A 19669-nucleotide genomic window follows, 5' to 3' on the forward strand; every position below is an offset into this window, starting at 1 on the left:
GCTCCCAATCGGATACCGCATACAGTTCAAGCTTCTCTTACTCACCTACAAATGCACTCGATCTGCGGCCCCTCCGTACCTCTCTACCCTCATCTCCCCTTACGTCCCTACCCGTAACCTCCGCTCTCAAGACAAATCCCTCCTTTCAGTACCCTTGTCCACCACCTCCAACTCCAGGCTCCGCCCCTTCTGTCTCGCCTCACCCCACGCCTGGAACAAACTCCCTGAGCCCATACGCCGTGCCCCCTCCCTACCCATCTTCAAATCAATGCTCAAAGCCCACCTCTTCAATATCGCCTTCGGCACCTAACCACTTCACCTCTTCTCAGGAAAACTTATCTACCCCAACTTGACATTTCGTCCTTTAGATTGTAAGCTCTTCCGAGCAGGGACCGTCCTTAATTGTTAATTTGTACAGCGCTGCGTAACCCTAGTAGTGCTCTAGAAATGTTAAGTAGTAGTAGTAGTAAAATATTTTTTGATATTTGGAATCAATATATATTATTGACTATTTGATTGAATGCACAATTTAAAAATATTTATGCATTAAGGATTTTTGGAAGTTTTTTTGCCCACGACTGAAAAAAATTGGTGCACCAAGTCATAGATGTTGCTTCTCTTTTCCTGAGGCTTTTTCCTTCATTTTTTTCTTTCAACGTATTGTTTTTTGATTGCTGATTATCACAAACATTTTTGTGTTAGCTGTTTTTAACTCTTTAATTCTTTATTTATTTATTCAATTTTTCAATACATTTCCAAAGCGAACTTTGTCAAGAAATATGCCATTTGATTATCAAGAAACAATATTTTGGGGAAATATTATACCCCATCAATTATTAAATTAACAATGCAGTAGTCTACTATCTGGGGGGAGACTGATATATATAACCTTAATAGAAGATAAGGATAATCAAAAGGAAAAACAATAATAACAAAAGGTAAAATTATGTATCATACCTGATAATTTTCTTTCCATTAATCATAGCTGATCAATCCATAGACTGGTGGGTTGTGTCCATCTACCAGCAGGTGGAGATAGAGAGCAAACTTTTGCCTCCCTATATGTGGTCATGTGCTGCCGGAAACTCCTCAGTATGTCGATATCAAAGCTCCATCCGCAGGACTCAGCACTTAGAGAATTACACCCACAAAGGGACACTCTGCCCAGCTCACCACCGCCGAAACTGGGGAGGGGAATTAACCCAGCTCATCCCCACACAAGTGGGGGAGGGGAATCCGTCCAGCTCATCCCCGCGGAGCGGGGGAGGGACACCACACCCGCCGATGCGGGGGGATCTGGCTTATCCTGCAACCGCAACCGCGGGAGGAGCTGACTGACCCTAACACCGCCGAAGCGGGAGGGGTACAAAGCTGCCCTACAGCCGCACGAAGCGGGAGGGAGTGCCGGCAGAATTTAAATCTCAATCCAGCCCCGTAAAACGGAGGGGAGAGGAATGCAGCAGCTCACTGTAACACAAACTCGTCTCAACTCTTGAAGAATCCAAGTGAAAGAAGAACTTGAACACGAAGTCCTCCTGAAGTAACTGAAGGCTAAACTTGAACCTAAAATTCAACCAGAATATAAACAGTACAGATATCTGGGAGGGGCTATGGATTGATCAGCTATGATTAATGGAAAGAAAATTATCAGGTATGATACATAATTTTACCTTCCATATCATCAAGCTCATCAATCCATAGACTGGTGGGATGTACCGAAGCAGTACTCACCCAGGGCGGGACATAGAAATCCCTGACCGCAACACTGAAGCTCCAAACCGGGCCTCCGCCCGAGCAGCCACAGTCAAGCGGTAATGCCTGACAAAGGTATGGGCCTTCCCCGCGGCCACCCAAGCCGCTGCAATGGCTTCCTTGCCCATCTTGCCACTGTAGGCTTAGAATCCTGCAGACCCTTACGAGTACCTGTAAACAGGACAAACAGATGATCCGATTTCCGGAAATCATTGGTCACTTCCAAGTATCTGATGATGACTCGTCTCACATCCAGAAATTGAGAGCAGAGTATTCCTCTGGGTAGACCTCCCTACGAAAGGAAGGGAGACAGAGCTGCTGAATCACATGGAAGCGAAAAACAATCTTGGGCAGGAAGGAAGGCACTGTGCGAATAGTCACTCCTGCCTCAGTGAACTGCAGAAAAAGCTCTCGACATGAGAGTGCCTGGAGCTCGGAAACTCTTCTGGCTGAAGAGGTAGCCACCAAAAAGACTGCTTGCAACGTCAGGTCTTTCAGAGATGCCCTCGACAAGGGTTCAAAAGGCGGCTTCTGCAATGCTCTTAGCACCAGGTTGAGATTCCACGCAGGCACCACTGAGTGCAGAGGAGGGTGCAGGTGATTAACTCCCTTGAGAAAGCGCACCACATCTGGCTGCGAAGCCAGGGAAGCACCCATCAGGCGGCCCCTGAAGCAAGCCAGAGCCGCTACCTGAACTTTCAGGGAACTGAGCGACAGACCTTTGTCCAGACCTTCTTGCAGGAACGCCAACACTGAAGAAATTGGAGCAGTGAAGGGAGAAAGTGAGCCTGCTTCACACCACGCTGCAAAGATACGCCAAACCCTGGCGTAAGCAGTAGAAGTAGAGCGCTTCCTCGCTCTCAGCATAGTGGCGATGACCTTGTCTGAGAAGTCCTTCTGTCTCAGACGCTGCCGCTCAATAGCCAGGCCGTAAGACCAAAGGGGGAGGGATCCTCCATCACCACGGGACCCTGATGTAACAGGCCCTGCTCCACTGGCAGCCGCAGAGGATCGCCGACTGAGAGCCTGATCAAGTCCGCATACCAGGGACGTCTGGGCCAATCCGGACCCACCAGGATTACCCTGCCGGGATGCTTTGCCACCCAGTCTAGCACCCTGCCCAACAAGGGCCAGGGCGGGAACACATAGAGAAGCTCTTGTGTCGGCCACCGTTGGAGATCCCAGGGATCGAGGGTCCCGTCCTCTGCTGAAAAAGCGCGGCACTTGGCAATCGGCCGATGACGCCATCAGATCTAGGCTCGGCTGGCCCCAGCGCTTCGTGATGCCCAAGAACGCCTGAGCAGATAGCTGCCACTCTCCGGGCTCCAAGGTATGGCGACTGAGAAAGTCCGCCTTGACATTCATGACTCCGGCAATGTGGGCCGCTGACAGCTGTTCCAGGTTCGCTTCCGCCCACTGGCATAGATTCATGGCCTCCTTGGCTAGAGGGGCGCTCTTGGTACCTCCCTGGCGGTTGACTTAGGCCACAGCCGTGGCATTGTCCGACAGGACCCGTACAGGCTTCAACAGTACCGGGATGAACTCCAACAACACCAACCGAATGGCTCCGAGTTCCAGGAGGTTGATAGACCACTTGCCTCTGCAGGAGAGCAGAGCCCCTGCGCTGTCCTTCCCAAGCAGTGGGCTCCCCAGCCCATCAAAGAGGCGTCTGTCGCGACGACAATCCACTCCGGGGTCACCAGAGGCATTCCTGCAGACAACTTGTCTGTCTGCGTCCACCAGCTCAGCGCCTTGCGCACTGCTGGGTCCAAGGGAAGGCGCACAGCATAATCCTCCGACATCGGAGTCCAGCGCAGCAGCAGAGATTGTTGTAGTGGTCTCATATGAGCCCTGCCCAGGGCACTACTTCCATCATGGCCGGCATAGAGCCCAACAGCTGCACGTAGTCCCAAGCCCGAATAGGAGAGGCTACTAGGAACTAGTCCACCTGAGCCTGAAACTTGACAATCCGATTGTCTGGCAGGAACACTCTGCCCACTTGGGTGTCGAATCGAACTCCCAGATACTCCAGGGACTGAGTCGGGCGCAGCTGGCTTTACTCCCAGTTGATGATCCAACCCAGGGAGCTCAAAAGAGCAACCACCCGGTTCACAGCTTTGCCGCACTCTGCATAAGAGGGGGCTTGGATCAACCAGTCGTCCAGATAAGGATGGACTTGAACTCCTTCCTTCCTCAGGAAGGCCACGAAGACCACCATTACTTTGGAGAAGGTCCGCGGAGCAGTAGCCAACCCGAACGGGAGGGCTCTGAACTGGAAGTGTCGGCCCATTACTGCAAAACGCAGAAAGCGTTGATGAGGAGGCCAGATGGGAATATGCAAGTACGCTTCCTTGATGTCCAAGGATGCCAGGAACTCTCCTGCCTTCACTGCCGCTATAACAGAGCGGAGGGTCTCCATGCGAAAGTGCCGAACTTTCAAGGCCCAATTGACCCCTTTGAGGTCGAGGATAGGCCGTACAGAACCTCCTTTCTTTGGAATTACAAAGAAAAAGGAGTAACATCCCTTGCCAAGCTGAGTTTCTGGCACCGGAACGACAGTCCCCAGGCGGATCAGATTGTTCAAGGTCTGCTGCACTACCACAGCTTTGACCGGAGACTTGCAGGGAGAGAGTACAAACCCGTCTTTTAAGGGTCGGCAGAACTCTAGCTTGTAGCCGTCTCTGATGACTTCCAGCGCCCAAGTGTCTGAAGTTATTGTGGTCCACTCGCCCATAAACGAGGACAGCCGTCCTCCAATCTGCACTGGGGCGTGGACCAAGGCCCCGTCATTGGGTACGAGACCCTGGGGGAGGACCGGAGGGAGCACCTCCGGGACGGCGGTCTCTGCGAAAGGAATGCTGCTTGGGGGAGAAGTTCCTCTTGAAGGAAGAGGGGGCAGAGGAGCCCGACCTGCCCGGGCGGTACCGACGGGTTTCCTGAAACCGTCCTCTGGAGGTACCAGGGCAAGTACTAGCCCGAGCCCTGACCTCTGGTAACTTCTTGCCCTTAGACGTGCCAAGATCGGTCACGATTTTGTCCAGCTCGACCCCAAAGAGCAGCTTGCCTTTAAAAGGCAATCTAGCAGGCGGGATTTAGAGGCGTGGTCAGCAGACCAATGTTTCAGCCAAAGCCACCGCCGCGCAGAGATTGTCTGAGCCATGCCTTTCGCTGAGGCCCTCAAGACATCATACAGCTAAGCCCGATTCCAGGGCCGGCCAATCAGCCCTCAAGGAAAGATCCGAGGGGAAAGCCTGCTGCACCATAGTCAGGCACGCCCTGGCCACATAGGAGCCGCAAATTGAGGCCTGCAAACTTAAAGCAGCTGCCTCAAAGGACGACCTTAAGGCCGCCTCCAATCTTCTGTCTTGGGCGTCCTTTAGGGCCGTGCCACCTTCCACCGGCAACGCCGTTTTCTTAGTCACCGAGTGATTAAAGAATCCACGGTAGGCCACAGATAGGCCTCACGTTCACTTTCAGTCAAAAGATAGAGGCGGGACATAGCCCTAGCCACTTTAAGGCTCGCTTCCGGGACATCCCATTGAGCCGCAATTAAGGTGTGCATGGCATCATGCACGTGGAAGGTTCTAGGCGGGCGCTTCGTCCCCAGCATAATGGCAGAGCCAACAGGGGCTGAGGGAGAGACGTCCTCCGGAGAGGAAATCTTCAAAGTGTCCATGGCCTGTACCAACAGGTTGGACAAATCCTCTGAGCTAAAAAGCCGCGCTGCAGAGGGGTCATCCACTCCAACCGAGCGGGGATCCGTCTCCTCCAAGGAATCCGCAAAGGACCGTTGGGAGACCTCAGATACGCTGCCCTCATCTACATCGGAGGAGACAAAGTCCTCCAAGGCCTGTGAATCAACCCGAGGGCGTTTACCTCTGGGAACCTCAACCTCTTTACCAGACGAGGGAGCAGGGGCAGCGTTTTGCATAAGGAAGGCCTGATGCAGCAGCAAAACAAACTCGGGGGAGAAACCCCCCAGACTGTGTACTTCCGCAGCCTGGGCAACAGCCCTAGACGCACCCTCAACCGGCGCTCGCAAGAGCGGGGGAGAGACATGCTGCGCATCCAAAATGGCGTCCGGCGCGACACTCCGCGAAGGAGCCGCGCGGGAAGAACGGCGCTTAACTTTAGCCGCTTTTGTGCCGTCGCCCAAATTAAGGGCGTTTATGGCATTAATGTCTCCCAGCTCAAGGGCGGCCCAAGAAGAAGCCGTCCGAGCCGTTTGGCCGGCCAAGATGGCGGAGGCGAGGAGCGGGGGATGGGCGTTTATGGCGGGAAAAATCGCCACGCCGGAGGAAGGACCGGGACATTCATCGGCCACGAAACTGTCACCCAACAAGGGCGAATCAGGCTTTAAGACCCCCGCATCCCCTCTAGAAGCGCCCAAGCAATCCGGGGAGCGACTCTTTACGCCCTCGCCCTCCGACGCCATATGCCACGTGGAGATAAATCGGGGAACCCCCTGCCCGCTATAAAAAGGTAAAAATTACCTGCTGTCCGCTCCGAGCTGTAACGACCTGGTGTCCCAGTGAGTAGCTGCAATAAACGTTTAAATAAACGTCGAAATAAACGCCTTTAAGGACGTTCAAAGTTTTTTTTTTTGTTTTTGTTTTTTTTTTAAACGGAGCCAGCGGGAGGGGGGAGAAAAGGAGGGACCTGGCACCACCAGGTTTGCACTTGCTCAAAAGAGCCCTCAACCCCAGGCACTCAACAAAACCTAAAAATTAGGCTTGGAGGCCTAGCCAGAGCTGCTGCTGTGTGTGACCACCACCTGCTGAGATAGAGAACATACTGAGGAGTTTCCGGCAGCACATGACCACATATAGGGAGGCAAAAGTTTGCTCTCTATCTCCACCTGCTGGTAGATGGACACAACCCACCAGTCTATGGATTGATCAGCTTGATGATATGGAAAAGATGGATATCGAGAGTTAAGATTACACTCTATTTTTCCAACAATTAAAATAGATCTCTGCAGTCATTTGGGGAGCCTTGCATCAATGAATGTACGTAATTGAGATGGTTCAAAGAAATGATACATCGTATTATCTAACCGTATTACACATTTACATGGAAATCTTAGTTGAAATTTAATTCCCAAAGACAGAGTCTCTTGTCTCATAGACAAAAATTTCTTTCTTCTTTCCTGTGTCACTCCTGACACATCCGGAAATATCTGAATCCTCTCTCCCATAAAAGATACTAGAGTCTTTTGTCTTAAGTAAAGTCTTATTACTGTCTCCTTATTTTGAAGAAAAACAAATGAAACCAGTAAAGTAGACCGAAAGTCTACTATTTCTTGCGAAGTCTCGAGAAGAACAGAAACATCTAGACTTTCAGAGGAAACATTTGTAGGTAATAAAGCAGAAGCTCTGTTTTCTCGGTTGGGCAGATAATAAATCTTTTGTATCTTCGGAGTAATGGAGAATTTCTTTTAAGAATTTTTGAAATATTTCTTTAATCAGGGTGTATTTAATAGATGGAAGATTCAGTAATCTCAAATTTAATGCTCTTGCCATATTTTCTAAATTCTCCAATTTTCGTTGTGCCACATCAGCATTTTGAAGCAATTTAGTCTCCAATTCTTTTACTTGGGTTAAAGATGTTTCAAACTTTTTAATATTAGATTCCTGAAAACCTATTTGAGACTAAAGAGAGTCTATCCTTGTTGTATTAGTGTTTGTTTTAGTAACGAAGGCAAGACATACCTTGTGCAACGATTCCACAGCAGACCACAGGGAATCTAAAGTTACCGTTGTTGGTTTTTCCAAGGTTAGTAGGGCTGTCTCAGGTATAGGCCGCATCTCCACTTCCTGAATCACAGCAGATCTTTCTTCTGAGACAAGCTCTCCTGCTCCTACTTCCTTGGTGGTAAACAGAAGGTTGGTAGTCCGAGAAGAAACTCCCGGTTGGGGCAGTGTCCGAGACCGAAGGAGATTCTCCTCAGCGTGAGTCTCCGCCGCTACTTCCGGCGGTTTGACGCGTTGATCTCCCAGATGACTTTCTGCCACCTCAACCCTCCTCGCTGGACTCCGCGGACTAAGTGAAAGATCACTTTCCAGGCCGGGGCTCCTCTCCGCACCGGCCAATGAAGCGTCTCGTGTAGTAATCGGAGTCGCGAATGCAGTGATCTGCGCCTGTCGCAAGGAAGGGGTATCAGAGGTTGAGGAGAAACCTCCTCTAATTTTCCCCTTCCTTTTAGGCATGGAGACTTAAAGTATTTGCAACAGTGGAAATGAACAGAAGAAATTCTCCCAGAGCTCAGCAAACCGCAACCGCTCCCAACGCCCTGTTTTTAACTCTTTAAAACAAAAATAAATACACATAAAAACCATAATCAATAAAAGTAATAATGCATAAATGAATGATAGAAAGAAGTATAAATAATACATACCTAGGAATTTATCATGTCGCACGTATTCCCAGGCAAGTCATGAAACAAAGTCTCCTAACAGCAATACAGAAATCTATACATAGAAACATCAAGATCGTAACCGAGCTTGTCTGGTATGGTTAATATAAATGCATAAGTATACAAACTATATAAAAGACATGAGGTATACATGTGTATTTATGCATTTACATTACCATACCACACAAGCTCAATTATGATCTTGATGTCTCTAAACATAGATTTCTATATTGTTTATTAATGTTTTAATATTTGATTTTTCTATGTGTTTCTTTACACATTATCTTATATACATTTGTAACATGTATTATTTTGTTTATTTATTCTTTGCATATGTTTAGATTGTAATTACGAGACTTTGTTTCATTACTTGTCTGGGAATGTGTGTGACATGATAAATTCCTAGGTATGTATTATTTATACTTCTTTCTATGATTCATTTATGCATTATTATTACTTTTATTAATTATGGTTTTTATGTATATTATTTATTTGTTTTAAAACTTTTTTTAGACCCCTGATGCAGACTGGTAGGGCCAAAATACGAGTGGTGTCAGGTCCCCTATTTTGTTTTTGAAGACTGTTAAATAAAGATCTTTCCTGGACACCATCTGCAAGAGGTTTCTCTTCTTTTTTTCTCTACTGTTTGATGCCTGGTGCTTTCCCTCAGTGGAGGTCTTTCTTCTGTTATAGTTTGACTTAAGCTACAACACAGAAAGGGGACATTTTTCACAGAAAGAATTTCAAGGACAAGGGTCATTAGAGAAAGCTGGAGAAAGAGTCAGGGAATACATGAGAAAACACTTCTTTACTGAAAGACTGGTGGATACCTGGAATAACCTTTCAGCAGAGGTGGTTGAAATCAGCACTGAGACAGAATTCCAGCATGCTTTTGACAGATGATGGGAAAAGTACTAGGAACAGGTTTGGGAAGTTGTAATATTGCAAACAATCCACCCTTCACTACCTTCAAAGTAAAGGCAAGGACAGACTCACTAGTTTTGGTAGCTGTTAAGGTCAGGGATTAATAAACTACTTCCTGTATTTGATATAACACCATTTGGCAGGTTACAATTCAATAAAAATCACCATCAGAACAAACTATAAAAATCAGGGAATCACAGATAAATTAAATAGGAAAGAGTGAAGTGGCACTTCATAACAAAACCTATAAACAAAAATCCCATAAAACAAGGTAAATTGTAAAAGTAGGGAGTAAGCCACTAGGTCCAGATGCCCAAGGAATCAACAATTAAGAAAACACTGGTCAAATATCCAAGCTTTGATCCTGGTCTTAAATTTAGGATAGGAACTTTCCATACATAAAGTTATTGGCATTGAGTTCCAGAGAGAAGGGGCCGATATACAGAAAAACAGGGTTGATTAAGTGGGGACAGTAAATAAATTAATTTGTGAGGAATGCAAAGATTGAATTCTACGTTCATTCTGATGAAGCAGACCAGAATAATAGGCAGGGTAAGCCAATATCAATAATTTTAAATGTGATTCTGTCTCTGATGGCAGCCAATGTTGCTCCTTCAAAAGAGACGTGACAACTGTTTTTCGTGAATTATAAAACAGTTACAATCACTCATGTTTTCTGGTCTGTTTGGCACTGGGAAAATTGCATCAGCTCTGGTCTAACTCTGAGGTTGCTCATGTGATGTTATCAAGGCCCAAAAAGTCCATCTTTGATGATGTGCTGATATGTGTGTCAAAAAGTGGAAATTTTGGGCATTCAATGATGACATCAGAAGAGCAAATGGAGAGCTAGGTATCATTGTAGTATTTTAGCACAAACTTTGACCACTGCCATCCCAGTGAGTACAAATGATTACATCTTTAGATCTCTGCCCCCCCTGACTCCAGACTTCCACCAAGGCTTTCCCCCGCACTCCTCTGACTCAACATCCCCATTAGCACCCCCCAACCCTGTTATAGATCTCAATATGATCCCCTGACCACATGATTTGCTCACTCCTGTTTTGGGTTATTAAGAACACGATAGGAAGGGGTTGAAGGGTAGTTGCTGGGTACTGGAACAAATATGAGAATATGTATGCTCATCCACCCTGAATGACACAGAACCAAAGAGAACTGAACCATAGTAACTGATTTAAGGAGTAATTATATTTTTAGCCATGTAGACTAGAATAATTGGACAAGTTAAATGGGTCAATTGGTATTCATCTGCAGACATCTACTTTATGTCATGTCACATTAGGTACCCTGGAGGGTGGCATGGATTCATAGGCTGCAGAAGATGAGCCCCTGGAGGACAGCAGATGCACTGGGTGGCATGGATTCATAGGCAGCACAGAATGAGCCCCTGGAGTACAGCGGATGTACTGGGTGGCATGGATTCATAGGTAGCAGAGGATGAGCTCCAAGACAGCGGCTGGAAGAAGAGCACCGCAGAAACAGCAGAAACTCACATGCAGTAGATGATGAGCCCCAGGAAGACGAACACATAGTTACTCTGGAAGTACTCCACATTTTTCACCAGGCGTTTGCACATGTCTCCAAAATTCCGTGGCCTGGAAAAGCGTCGCTGATCCACAAAATTGGCCCAGGGGCGGATAGTGGCACGGCGCCGATCCAGCCACTCCTTGGCTGCACCCTGAGAAATCATTTTTGGGAGGTAAATCCTGCAGAAAGAAACAAAATACAAGGAAGAGAGATTAGAGATGTCACTAGCTAGTGTTTTGCATTGCAATATGAGATGGATTGGTACATAAGGTATGTTATCCCTGAGCATGAATCTGAAGGGATTTATACATTACCCTGATGTTTAGTGTTTGGCTACCTAGGTATAAGGGTAAGCATGTGCAATGGGTAAAGCTCATGCTGGCCTTGTCTCATGACCCTGGACTGGAAAGAGATAGAAGTAATACAACTGTCTGTTGACTGTTTGAATCTCATGTTGACTTTTAAAGTGATCACTCCATTTTGCTTGAAAGTCTGACTTACTCAGGGATAAGTGGGAAAGTTTTAGCCTGGCTTGACTCATTGTAACACAACAGGGAGTACTTTTTTTTTTTTAAGTCTTAGTATCTTTATTGAATTTTAGCATAAACAATGGAAAAAGAAACAGTAACAAATAAGTAAAAAGAAAAGAACATGAGGACTTTTATACCCCACATCTAAGCAAATCTTCCATATGTAAGGGGATTTAAAAATCATGTGTTTAAAAGAATCTGTCGACTGTTTACAAAACCAACAGGAGCTAGGAACATACACGGGTAAAATGTTTTTTATAAAATTAGGTAAGGTGTAAAAGGTACACACATTGGCTTGAATGAACATAGTTTTATTGTAGGTGCTGTCAGGAGTGTGGTCTGGGAAGGGTGTGGGTGGAGTCGTGAAGTATATGCATGGATTCTAAAGTATTCCAATCTACACACACACACATTTACACCTGCTCTCAAGTAGGTATGTTTCCACCTTCAACCTCGGCGCTACTGCTGCTGTATTTGCGATAGTATTTTATAAAGACAAATAGGCACTTTCTTGCCTGCTAAACCTAGGAAATCTGTTTTAAAATTTCCCTCTAGAAGAGGACTTTTTGCTCTTGATCACTCTCAGCTTTGTCCAGTGTACCTTGGGGTCAATCTTTTTTTTTTTCCCTACTATTGGGCAAAATTATCCATGATTCTGAAATGAGATATTTTCTCATGCAGATGAGTTACAGCTTTACATTTCACTAGGACAAGTTAAGGCAGACACTCACAAAAAAAAAACAAAAAAAAGACTGTTTAGTTGTGAGCATATTATACTGGAAAAGAATACGTTACAACTGAATATATCTATTAAAAAGTGCAAATTTTATGGATTGGTAAGAATAGACCTTATTATTGTCTGAATGATTGGTTAGAAATTTCAATGAACCCACCACCCAAGTTACGGTTTGCATTTGATAGTAACTCATCTATGATTCCCCAAATTTCTGCAAATGTGCAAAACAATTTTGATGAAATCCCAGCTGATTCACCAGGCTGCTCATCACTTTCAGGACCAACTATTAAAAGTAACAAGGCTAGATTATTCTAACAGCCATTAAATGAACTTCTTAGAAATATTTATTTACATTGCAATTAGCCAGTCCACAATGCTGCTGCCGGGATCGTATCTGGTGCAAACTAGAGGGACAGGATGGTTCTCGTTTCACACAGGTTAGGCTTCCGGTCTGCCTGTGGATAGTTTTAAAATAGTGTGCCTGATTTTTAAACCAATATGTGGAGGGGCACCATGAGATCTTCTGAGGCTCTTTTCCTTTTTGGGTAAAGGGTCATGCATTTGATATACCACCTTTCTGTGGTACAACCAAAATGGTTTACATATTATTCAGGTACTTTCTCTTTCCCTAGAGGGCCTACAATCTAAATTTTTGTACTAGGGGCAATGGAGCGTTATGTGATTTGCCCAGGGTCACAAGGAGCTGCAGTGGGAAGGTAAGCTGTCTTCCTAAATATAGCTCACCTTTGTTTACTTATGAGCATGTCTTTTAGTGTCCTGATCCATCAATTCGGAACCAGGCAGCCCTGGAAGCCTAATAATCACATCTGTATTCAGCCTTTATAAGGTAGTCAAAACCTTGTTATTTAGGAAACTTCTAGTGGATGGACTTAAGCTAAGCCAACGGTTCATCTCATCTCATTTCTTGGGACACATGTAGCCTACCTGGTTTTCAGGAGATCCACAATGAATATGTATGAGCCACACATGCATACAGTGGAGGCAGCACATATTGATTTCTCTCACACGTTTGATTCTCAGCAGCTAGAGGAGTTTTTGCATGATAAAGTAGTGCTGGAGGAGACTAAAGTGATGTGTTAACATTTGGATTGAGTAAGTAATATTGGGTCTAAAACATATTTTCTGCCTTTTCCAATTATTTATCTGTATGAATGATTTTTTTTCATATTTTTTTATCATTTTACTTAATTACATTCACATTTATCACATAAATGTAAAGAAAAACAGAAATTAATATAAAGGAAAAAGAAAACATTTTCTCTCATCATTATGTAATTGTCCACAATTGGGAGATCCAAGATCAGGGAAACAATCTCAAAGAAAATAAGAAAAACTCAAAATGGTTAATCTTACAATTCACATTTTCTGAGGGAGGAAGGTTAATCGGTAATTGCAGCTGGTACAGTGGTAACTAAAGGAAGTTGCTGCAGAGGGTTCTTCATCTGTTCTTTCAACTCCACAAACTTGTAATTTCTTAGGTTCAACAAATAAGTAATAAGGAAATAAAACACTTATAAGGGAATCGCACTAGGAAGGTCCCACCTAGGGCAATGATTCCTGGCTTAAAAGCCAAGAATTCACGTCTCCTAGTCTGCGATTCCCTTGATATGTCAGGAAATATATTCATCTTTGAACCCAAAAAACTAGCCGCCATGTGTCGGAAATACAATTTCAAAACATTGTTCCTATCTAAATCAAAGGCGAAAGTCACTAATAATATAACTCTTATCTGTAATTTCTGAATTTTCCAAAATGTCAGTTAAGTTCACATCTCTTTTCTCTGATAAAGAAAATTTTAAGGGAAATATAAATCACTTTAGACACCAGAGGGTGGCTATCAGAAGGTATTTGCAAAATATCAGAGAAATATTTCTTCAACAGTTCAGTAGCTGACATATAGGATGTTATAGGAAAATGTATCATTCTCAAGTTATTTTTCCTTAAATGGTTCTCCAGAAATTCCAATTTTTACAAGAAACATGGCTGTCCTTCATTGCCAAATTAACTGATTTTCGTAGAGAAACCATTTCCGTAGTCAAAGTCTCTATTTTTATATCTTGGACTTCCACTTTGTTAGATAAGTATTAATATAAATTCTTTAACTCGCATGTTTATTCCTGAAAAATTTTAAACATCTGAAGAAGAGAGTTATTCACACTCTGCAGCACTTCCCATAGTACGTCCATTGTGACATTATTGGCTTCATCAGATCCAATTTCTCCACAGAAACCGCTCCAGATATCTTCAGGGGGAGGAGCTCACTCTCCAATCCCCCAGTTGGTTTATTATCCGGAGTCGATGCTGTGCCAGGACCTCCTCGGGTCACGTGAAAATCCTAACCCACTTCAGGCGTTTCCACTGTCGACCTAAATAGCGCAGCATTACTGTTTCCGGGTCTTGGAGGGGTCGTGCCAGCAGGAGGACTCAAAGTCACTCCCTCTCCACTGAGATTCGGCGATAAAGCCTTGCTGTTCCCCGAAGCAGGAACCGATATCCCCGACGTTATGACCTCGAATCTCTCCAAAGTAGGCTGAGAAGTCGTGGGAACCCCAGCCGTGTTCGAAGAGGACAACACCACGACTTTGCCTTTTCTCTTCCCCATTCTCTGGGGAGCACGCCTACTTCTTCAGGTATTCTGGTTTAAAACGGGAACTCAACTAACATACGTCCTCCCTCAACGCCATCTTGGATTCTCCAGTTTGGGACACTCTTTGTCTGGTTTCTCCTCAGAGGCCTGTCTGATATGGGTAACCCTTCAGCATAGCCCTCTGAGTCATTGAAACACGGAAGCCCCCCCCCCCCCAACCCCTACAAGGTGGGGTCCCTTCGGGGTTGTTTGAATGATTATTGTAATTTTCTTTTCCTATGTTTCTCCCTTGATGTTGAATTTGTACTAGATTACGTGGTTTGCTTTATTTTTAATTTTCTTATGGTATTTTCTTGTATTATTTTATTGTAATACAGATTATATAATACAAATTAAAAAAAACACTGGGGTGGAAGTTACTTATAAAAAATGACAAACTCTATAGAAAACATAACAAAAGTGTGTTACTGTTTTATTTTTGTTTCATTTTATGTATGTTTTTATTGTAAGCTGCTTAGTGTTAAGACAAGATATAAGTTTTTAAATAAATAAAAAATATTTCTTTAAAAAAGGATTTGGGTCCCTAGTGGGACAGTAATGTACCTGTGAATGGATACAAATAATCCGGATTATTATGTGTTTGTGCTTTCCTATTGTTTTGGACTTCTTTTCTAATCTTGCTGTTTTATGATGATGCAAACCACTTTGGTCTACTGTGATTTGGCAGTTTATCAAGACAATAAAAACGATAAACCAGTGGTTCCCACTTCCAATCCGAAAGGGGCACCAACAGGTCAGACGATTTTCAGGATATACCTAATGAGTATGTATGAAAGGGATTTGCATGCCTGCCAGCTCCACTGAATGCAAATATCTCTCGTGCATATTCATTAGAGATATACTGAAAATCATCTGACCTGTTGGTGACCCTTACGGATTGGAAGTGGAAACCACTGGTTTATCATTAGTGGCCTTTGGGACTGGAAGTGGGAGACAATAAACAATTTTATAAAATTCCTTTTTGTTTACACATGGAAAAACCTTTATAAAATTACTCCCACGTGCATATTGTCAGTATTCCTATTCATTTAAAGGGAGGATTATCAATGTCTGCTAATGTTAAGACGTGTTATTTTACTGTTAACCAGGGTTATTAATAACTACGTCTCATTGCATAAAAATGGGACCTGTGCTAAAATAGCATGAGTTAGTGGTAAAATAACGTCTTAACAGTAGCCCACGATGATAACTCCCCCGACTTAGTGTGAAGAGTTTCAGCCTCAGGTAACCAGAACCGATATTGTGATGTCATAATGCCTCATTCCACCAATGCCTAAGAGCCAACCTCATCAGTGATGTCACAATAGCTTGATTGCCCTATAAATGGATCACTTTTAATCCATACAGCAGTGATTTTGATGTCTAGAAACATTTCTTTACTTAAGTTGGTGGGGGGGGAGTTATCAATGTGGGCTCCCATTAAGACATGTTATTTTACTATTAGTCTGAGTTATCAGTAACTAGGCCTCACTGCATAAAATGGAACCTGTGCTAAAACATATTAATGGTAGCCCAAGTTGATAGCTATGCCCCTTAAACGGCTAGGAAACTATTCTATAAAGAGGAGCCTATTCTACAAAGTAAAGTAAGCACCAACTTTTCTTTACAGAACACTAGTCTAGCAGGGCAAATATGTGCATATAATTTAAGTGTAACTGCTTATACCAGAGCCTAGACTAGTAAAAAATGCATTGAAGTTACAGTATTCTATAATTTACCCTTGTAACTATGCTCTGCCTGTGTGCACACCCAGCTTCAAACTACAGGCCATTGAATTTAGGCCACCATCATACAGAACAGCACATAGATAAATAGTGATATTCTGGACATTTACATGTGTTCTTGGCACCTAAATGTTGGTGTCCTATTGGCAGAATTATCACAGCCTGAATGTTCCTGCTATAAGCAGTACTTATAAATCTGGCACCAAAATGCCTCTGGCCCTTCCTTTAACGCTATGAATTCATCTTGGCTGAATAGTAACTTGCAAGGTCAATATTTATCCGTGTCATGAACAGCAACTTTGAAACAAGCATATACACTGTCAACAACCTCTACCAGCTACGTGAGTGCTTCTGAAAACTGACCTCATTATCTTCAATTGCTCATTCTGATTGCTGCTCCTTGATCAGAGCATTTTCTGACTAATTCTATAAAAGTCTCCAAACACTGCGCTAAAAATTTAGGTGTGCGCAATTTAATTGAATGAGCCAATTAGTGCCATAAATTGACTTTAACAAGCAGTTATTGGCACCAATTAGATTTAATTGGAACATCTGCATCTAAATTTTACACGCAAGTAAAAAACAAAAAAGGGGAGCGGAAATGGGAGGGTCATGGGCAGAACGGGGACGTTCCTAGCATTTATGCACATTGTTATAGAATAATGGGGAAAACGTATCTAATTTAGGAGTGTACATTTGTACCACATTTCAGCTGGTGCAAATGGCCGAGCCTAAAGTTAGACGCGAGTCCTGGGGTAACCGCTATTCTATAAACTGCACCTAACTTTAGGCATGGCTTATAGAATAGTGCTTTTTTAGGCACCATATATAGAATCTAGCCCATTATGTACAAGCATGTTATGCATAAAAATGAATAAAGAAATGTGATCTCTTTGCTTAAATGGTGAGGATAAGTGAACATATGAATAGAAGATGGGAGGGATAACATTAATAAACATTTTGGTTTTACTTGTTGCCGATCCCACCAGTCTCCTCTCCGACTCCATCACTAAATAGGTCGCCAACCTTGGCAGCCATAGCGTTGGTTGCAACTGGACACTTCCCTGGCTGGGACGTCAGTCAAAAGCCTTTCAGTGTGCCAGCACAGCAAGAAGGGAATACTGTAGAAGTAAAACCAGACAAAACAGTAAGCCACATCATTTGTCAAGGAAAAGAATGGCTTTTGACTCAAGATGGCAGATGCACAGCAGCTGCTTGGTGTTGGAGCTCCCACTAGTGGGGTTAAAATGTACTATTTGTTATTTTACTTATTCTGTCAAGAATTAAGAGCCAGGGGGAACCATCTTACCACAATGGGACCTATCACTTAATTTGTTGACTCTGGTAATTACTTTTGAAAGAGGATGGGGATGACAGGAGCACTAGGCGAGTGCATTTTTTCCTTAAGGAGTCAGATCTTCCCCACTCCCATGCTGCCTTTACTCTTTCCCCCTCCAATCCCAACCTAAACTGACACAGTCTTCATTCTCCTCCTTCAGTCCCTACCTTCCATATTTCTTCCCTCTCTTGCTTTCCTACTCTACTTTCCCACCCCTGCAGCAGTCTGTCCTTTCAGGCCCAGCTGGCCAACGATGCCTTGTCCTCCCATCCCTTTGTGTCAATCAGAACTTAAAAGATCACCTTCTTCCTACCCCCAGATCACAATCTGAGCCAAAGGTGCCACATTTTCCTCCCAGAACCCTAATCCAGGTTGAAGAGGCTGATGTCTCACCCATGGAGGAAATCCTCTTGCCCTAAGTGACGGGCTAAGCGGAGATTTCAAAATTGTCTAGCTTGAATTATCTTCCACCTGCTAAATGCAGAGTGATGCATTTGGGATGCAGAAACCCAAAAGCTTGGTAAGCTTGACTCAGGGGAAGGGCCTTGGGGTGATGGTGTCCGAGGGGTGACAAAAAGGATGCTAGGCTGCAGAAGAAAGGAGGTGTCAATGCCTCCTCTACAAGTCATTAGTGAGGCCCAACTTGGAGTATCTTGTTCAATTTTGGAGGCTGTATCTTGCTAAGGATGTAAAAAGACTTGAAGTGGTGCAAAGAAAAGCTACAAAAATGGTATGGGATTTGCGTTGCAAGACATACGAGTAGAGACTTACTAATCTGAACATGTATACTCTGGAGGAAAGAAGAAACAGGGTGATATGACACAGATGTTCAAATATTTGAAAAGTATTAATCCACAAACAAACCTTTTCTGGAGATGGGAAGGCAGTAGAACTAGACGACATGAATTGAGGTTGAAGGGAAAAGGGAAATGGGACCTGATATACCATTATTCTGTGTTTTTTGCAACTACATTCAAAGCGGTTTACAAATTATATACAGGTACTTATTTGTACCTGGGGCAATGGAGGGTTAACTGACTTGCCCAGAGTCACAAGGAGTTGCAGTGGAAATCGAATCCAGATCCCCAGGATCAAAGTCCGCTGCACTAACCACTAGGCTACAAATGTCAAGAAGTATTTTTTCATGGAGAGGGTGGTAGATACTTGGAATGCCTTCCCACAGGAGGTGGTGGAGATGCATGGGATAACCACAAAGGAATCCTGTTTAGAAGGATTGGGTCCATAGAAGCTTAACAGAGATTGGGTAGCAACACTAGTAATGGGGAAACAAAGCCATTGCTTGGCAAACTTCTACGGTCTGTGCCCTGAAAATGGCAAAGACACATCAAGGTCAGGTATACATATAAAGTATCACATACGATGAGTTTATGTTGTTGGGCAGACTGGATGGACTGTACAGGTCTTTATCTGTCATCTACTATGTAAGTATTGGGGTGGAATCCAGCTCTCTTTAGTCTGCTTGGATGTACTGCAAAATGTTGAAACTATTCCAGGAAGAGGAAATTAGAGACTATTTTGAGGGTTTCTTTTACTTTACATAACACTTGTATAACATTTGGACTTTGAATTTTTTTTTCTAATACAGATGTTGTAAATTGGATAAAGAAATCAAACAATAAAGCTGTGAAATATTCCTAGTTTGACCATCACTTCTTAAATTCTTTTTATTGTCATGGATAAAACCCCCAAGATAATATACAACAGTGCATGCCAAGATTTCTAAAGGCTTCTGTCCACTACCCTAACCCCATAATTTGCAATTAACTGTCTGCATACATAATATAAGTTGAGAAACACTGGCTTAGAACATGCACTTTTTAAGTCCTCTGGTACCCCCCTAGCTAGTTTGGTTTTCAGGATCTCCACCATAAATATGAATGAATAATCTCCATATAGTAGAGGCACCACATGCAAAATCCCCCTCCTGCATATACACTATAGATATCCTGAAAACTGCACGGGCTAGGAGTACTCTAGGACAAGCTTGAGAAACCCTGCTTTAAGCATTGTACAGT

The 19669-nt window shown here is 43.9% G+C and overlaps 1 protein-coding gene across 3 annotated transcripts in view; it reads right to left on the reverse strand.

Moving 5' to 3' along the window:
- Positions 1-19669, reverse strand: part of RABAC1 (Rab acceptor 1) — a 74382-nt gene that overhangs the window by 47252 nt on the left and 7461 nt on the right. For 2 of the 3 annotated variants that reach the window (XM_030212223.1, XM_030212224.1), the window contains 2 exons: positions 17265-17415; positions 10603-10815 (listed from right to left, as the gene is read on the reverse strand). In XM_030212223.1, the coding sequence (XP_030068083.1) occupies positions 10603-10815; positions 17265-17332 (281 nt within the window). In that variant the 5' untranslated portion in view covers positions 17333-17415. The remainder of the gene's footprint in view (positions 1-10602; positions 10816-17264; positions 17416-19669) is intronic. The other variant, XM_030212225.1, reaches the window with a different exon arrangement.

The sequence above is a fragment of the Microcaecilia unicolor genome, chromosome 8 (genome assembly GCF_901765095.1).
Source record: "Microcaecilia unicolor chromosome 8, aMicUni1.1, whole genome shotgun sequence".
NCBI classification, from domain to species: domain Eukaryota; kingdom Metazoa; phylum Chordata; class Amphibia; order Gymnophiona; family Siphonopidae; genus Microcaecilia; species Microcaecilia unicolor.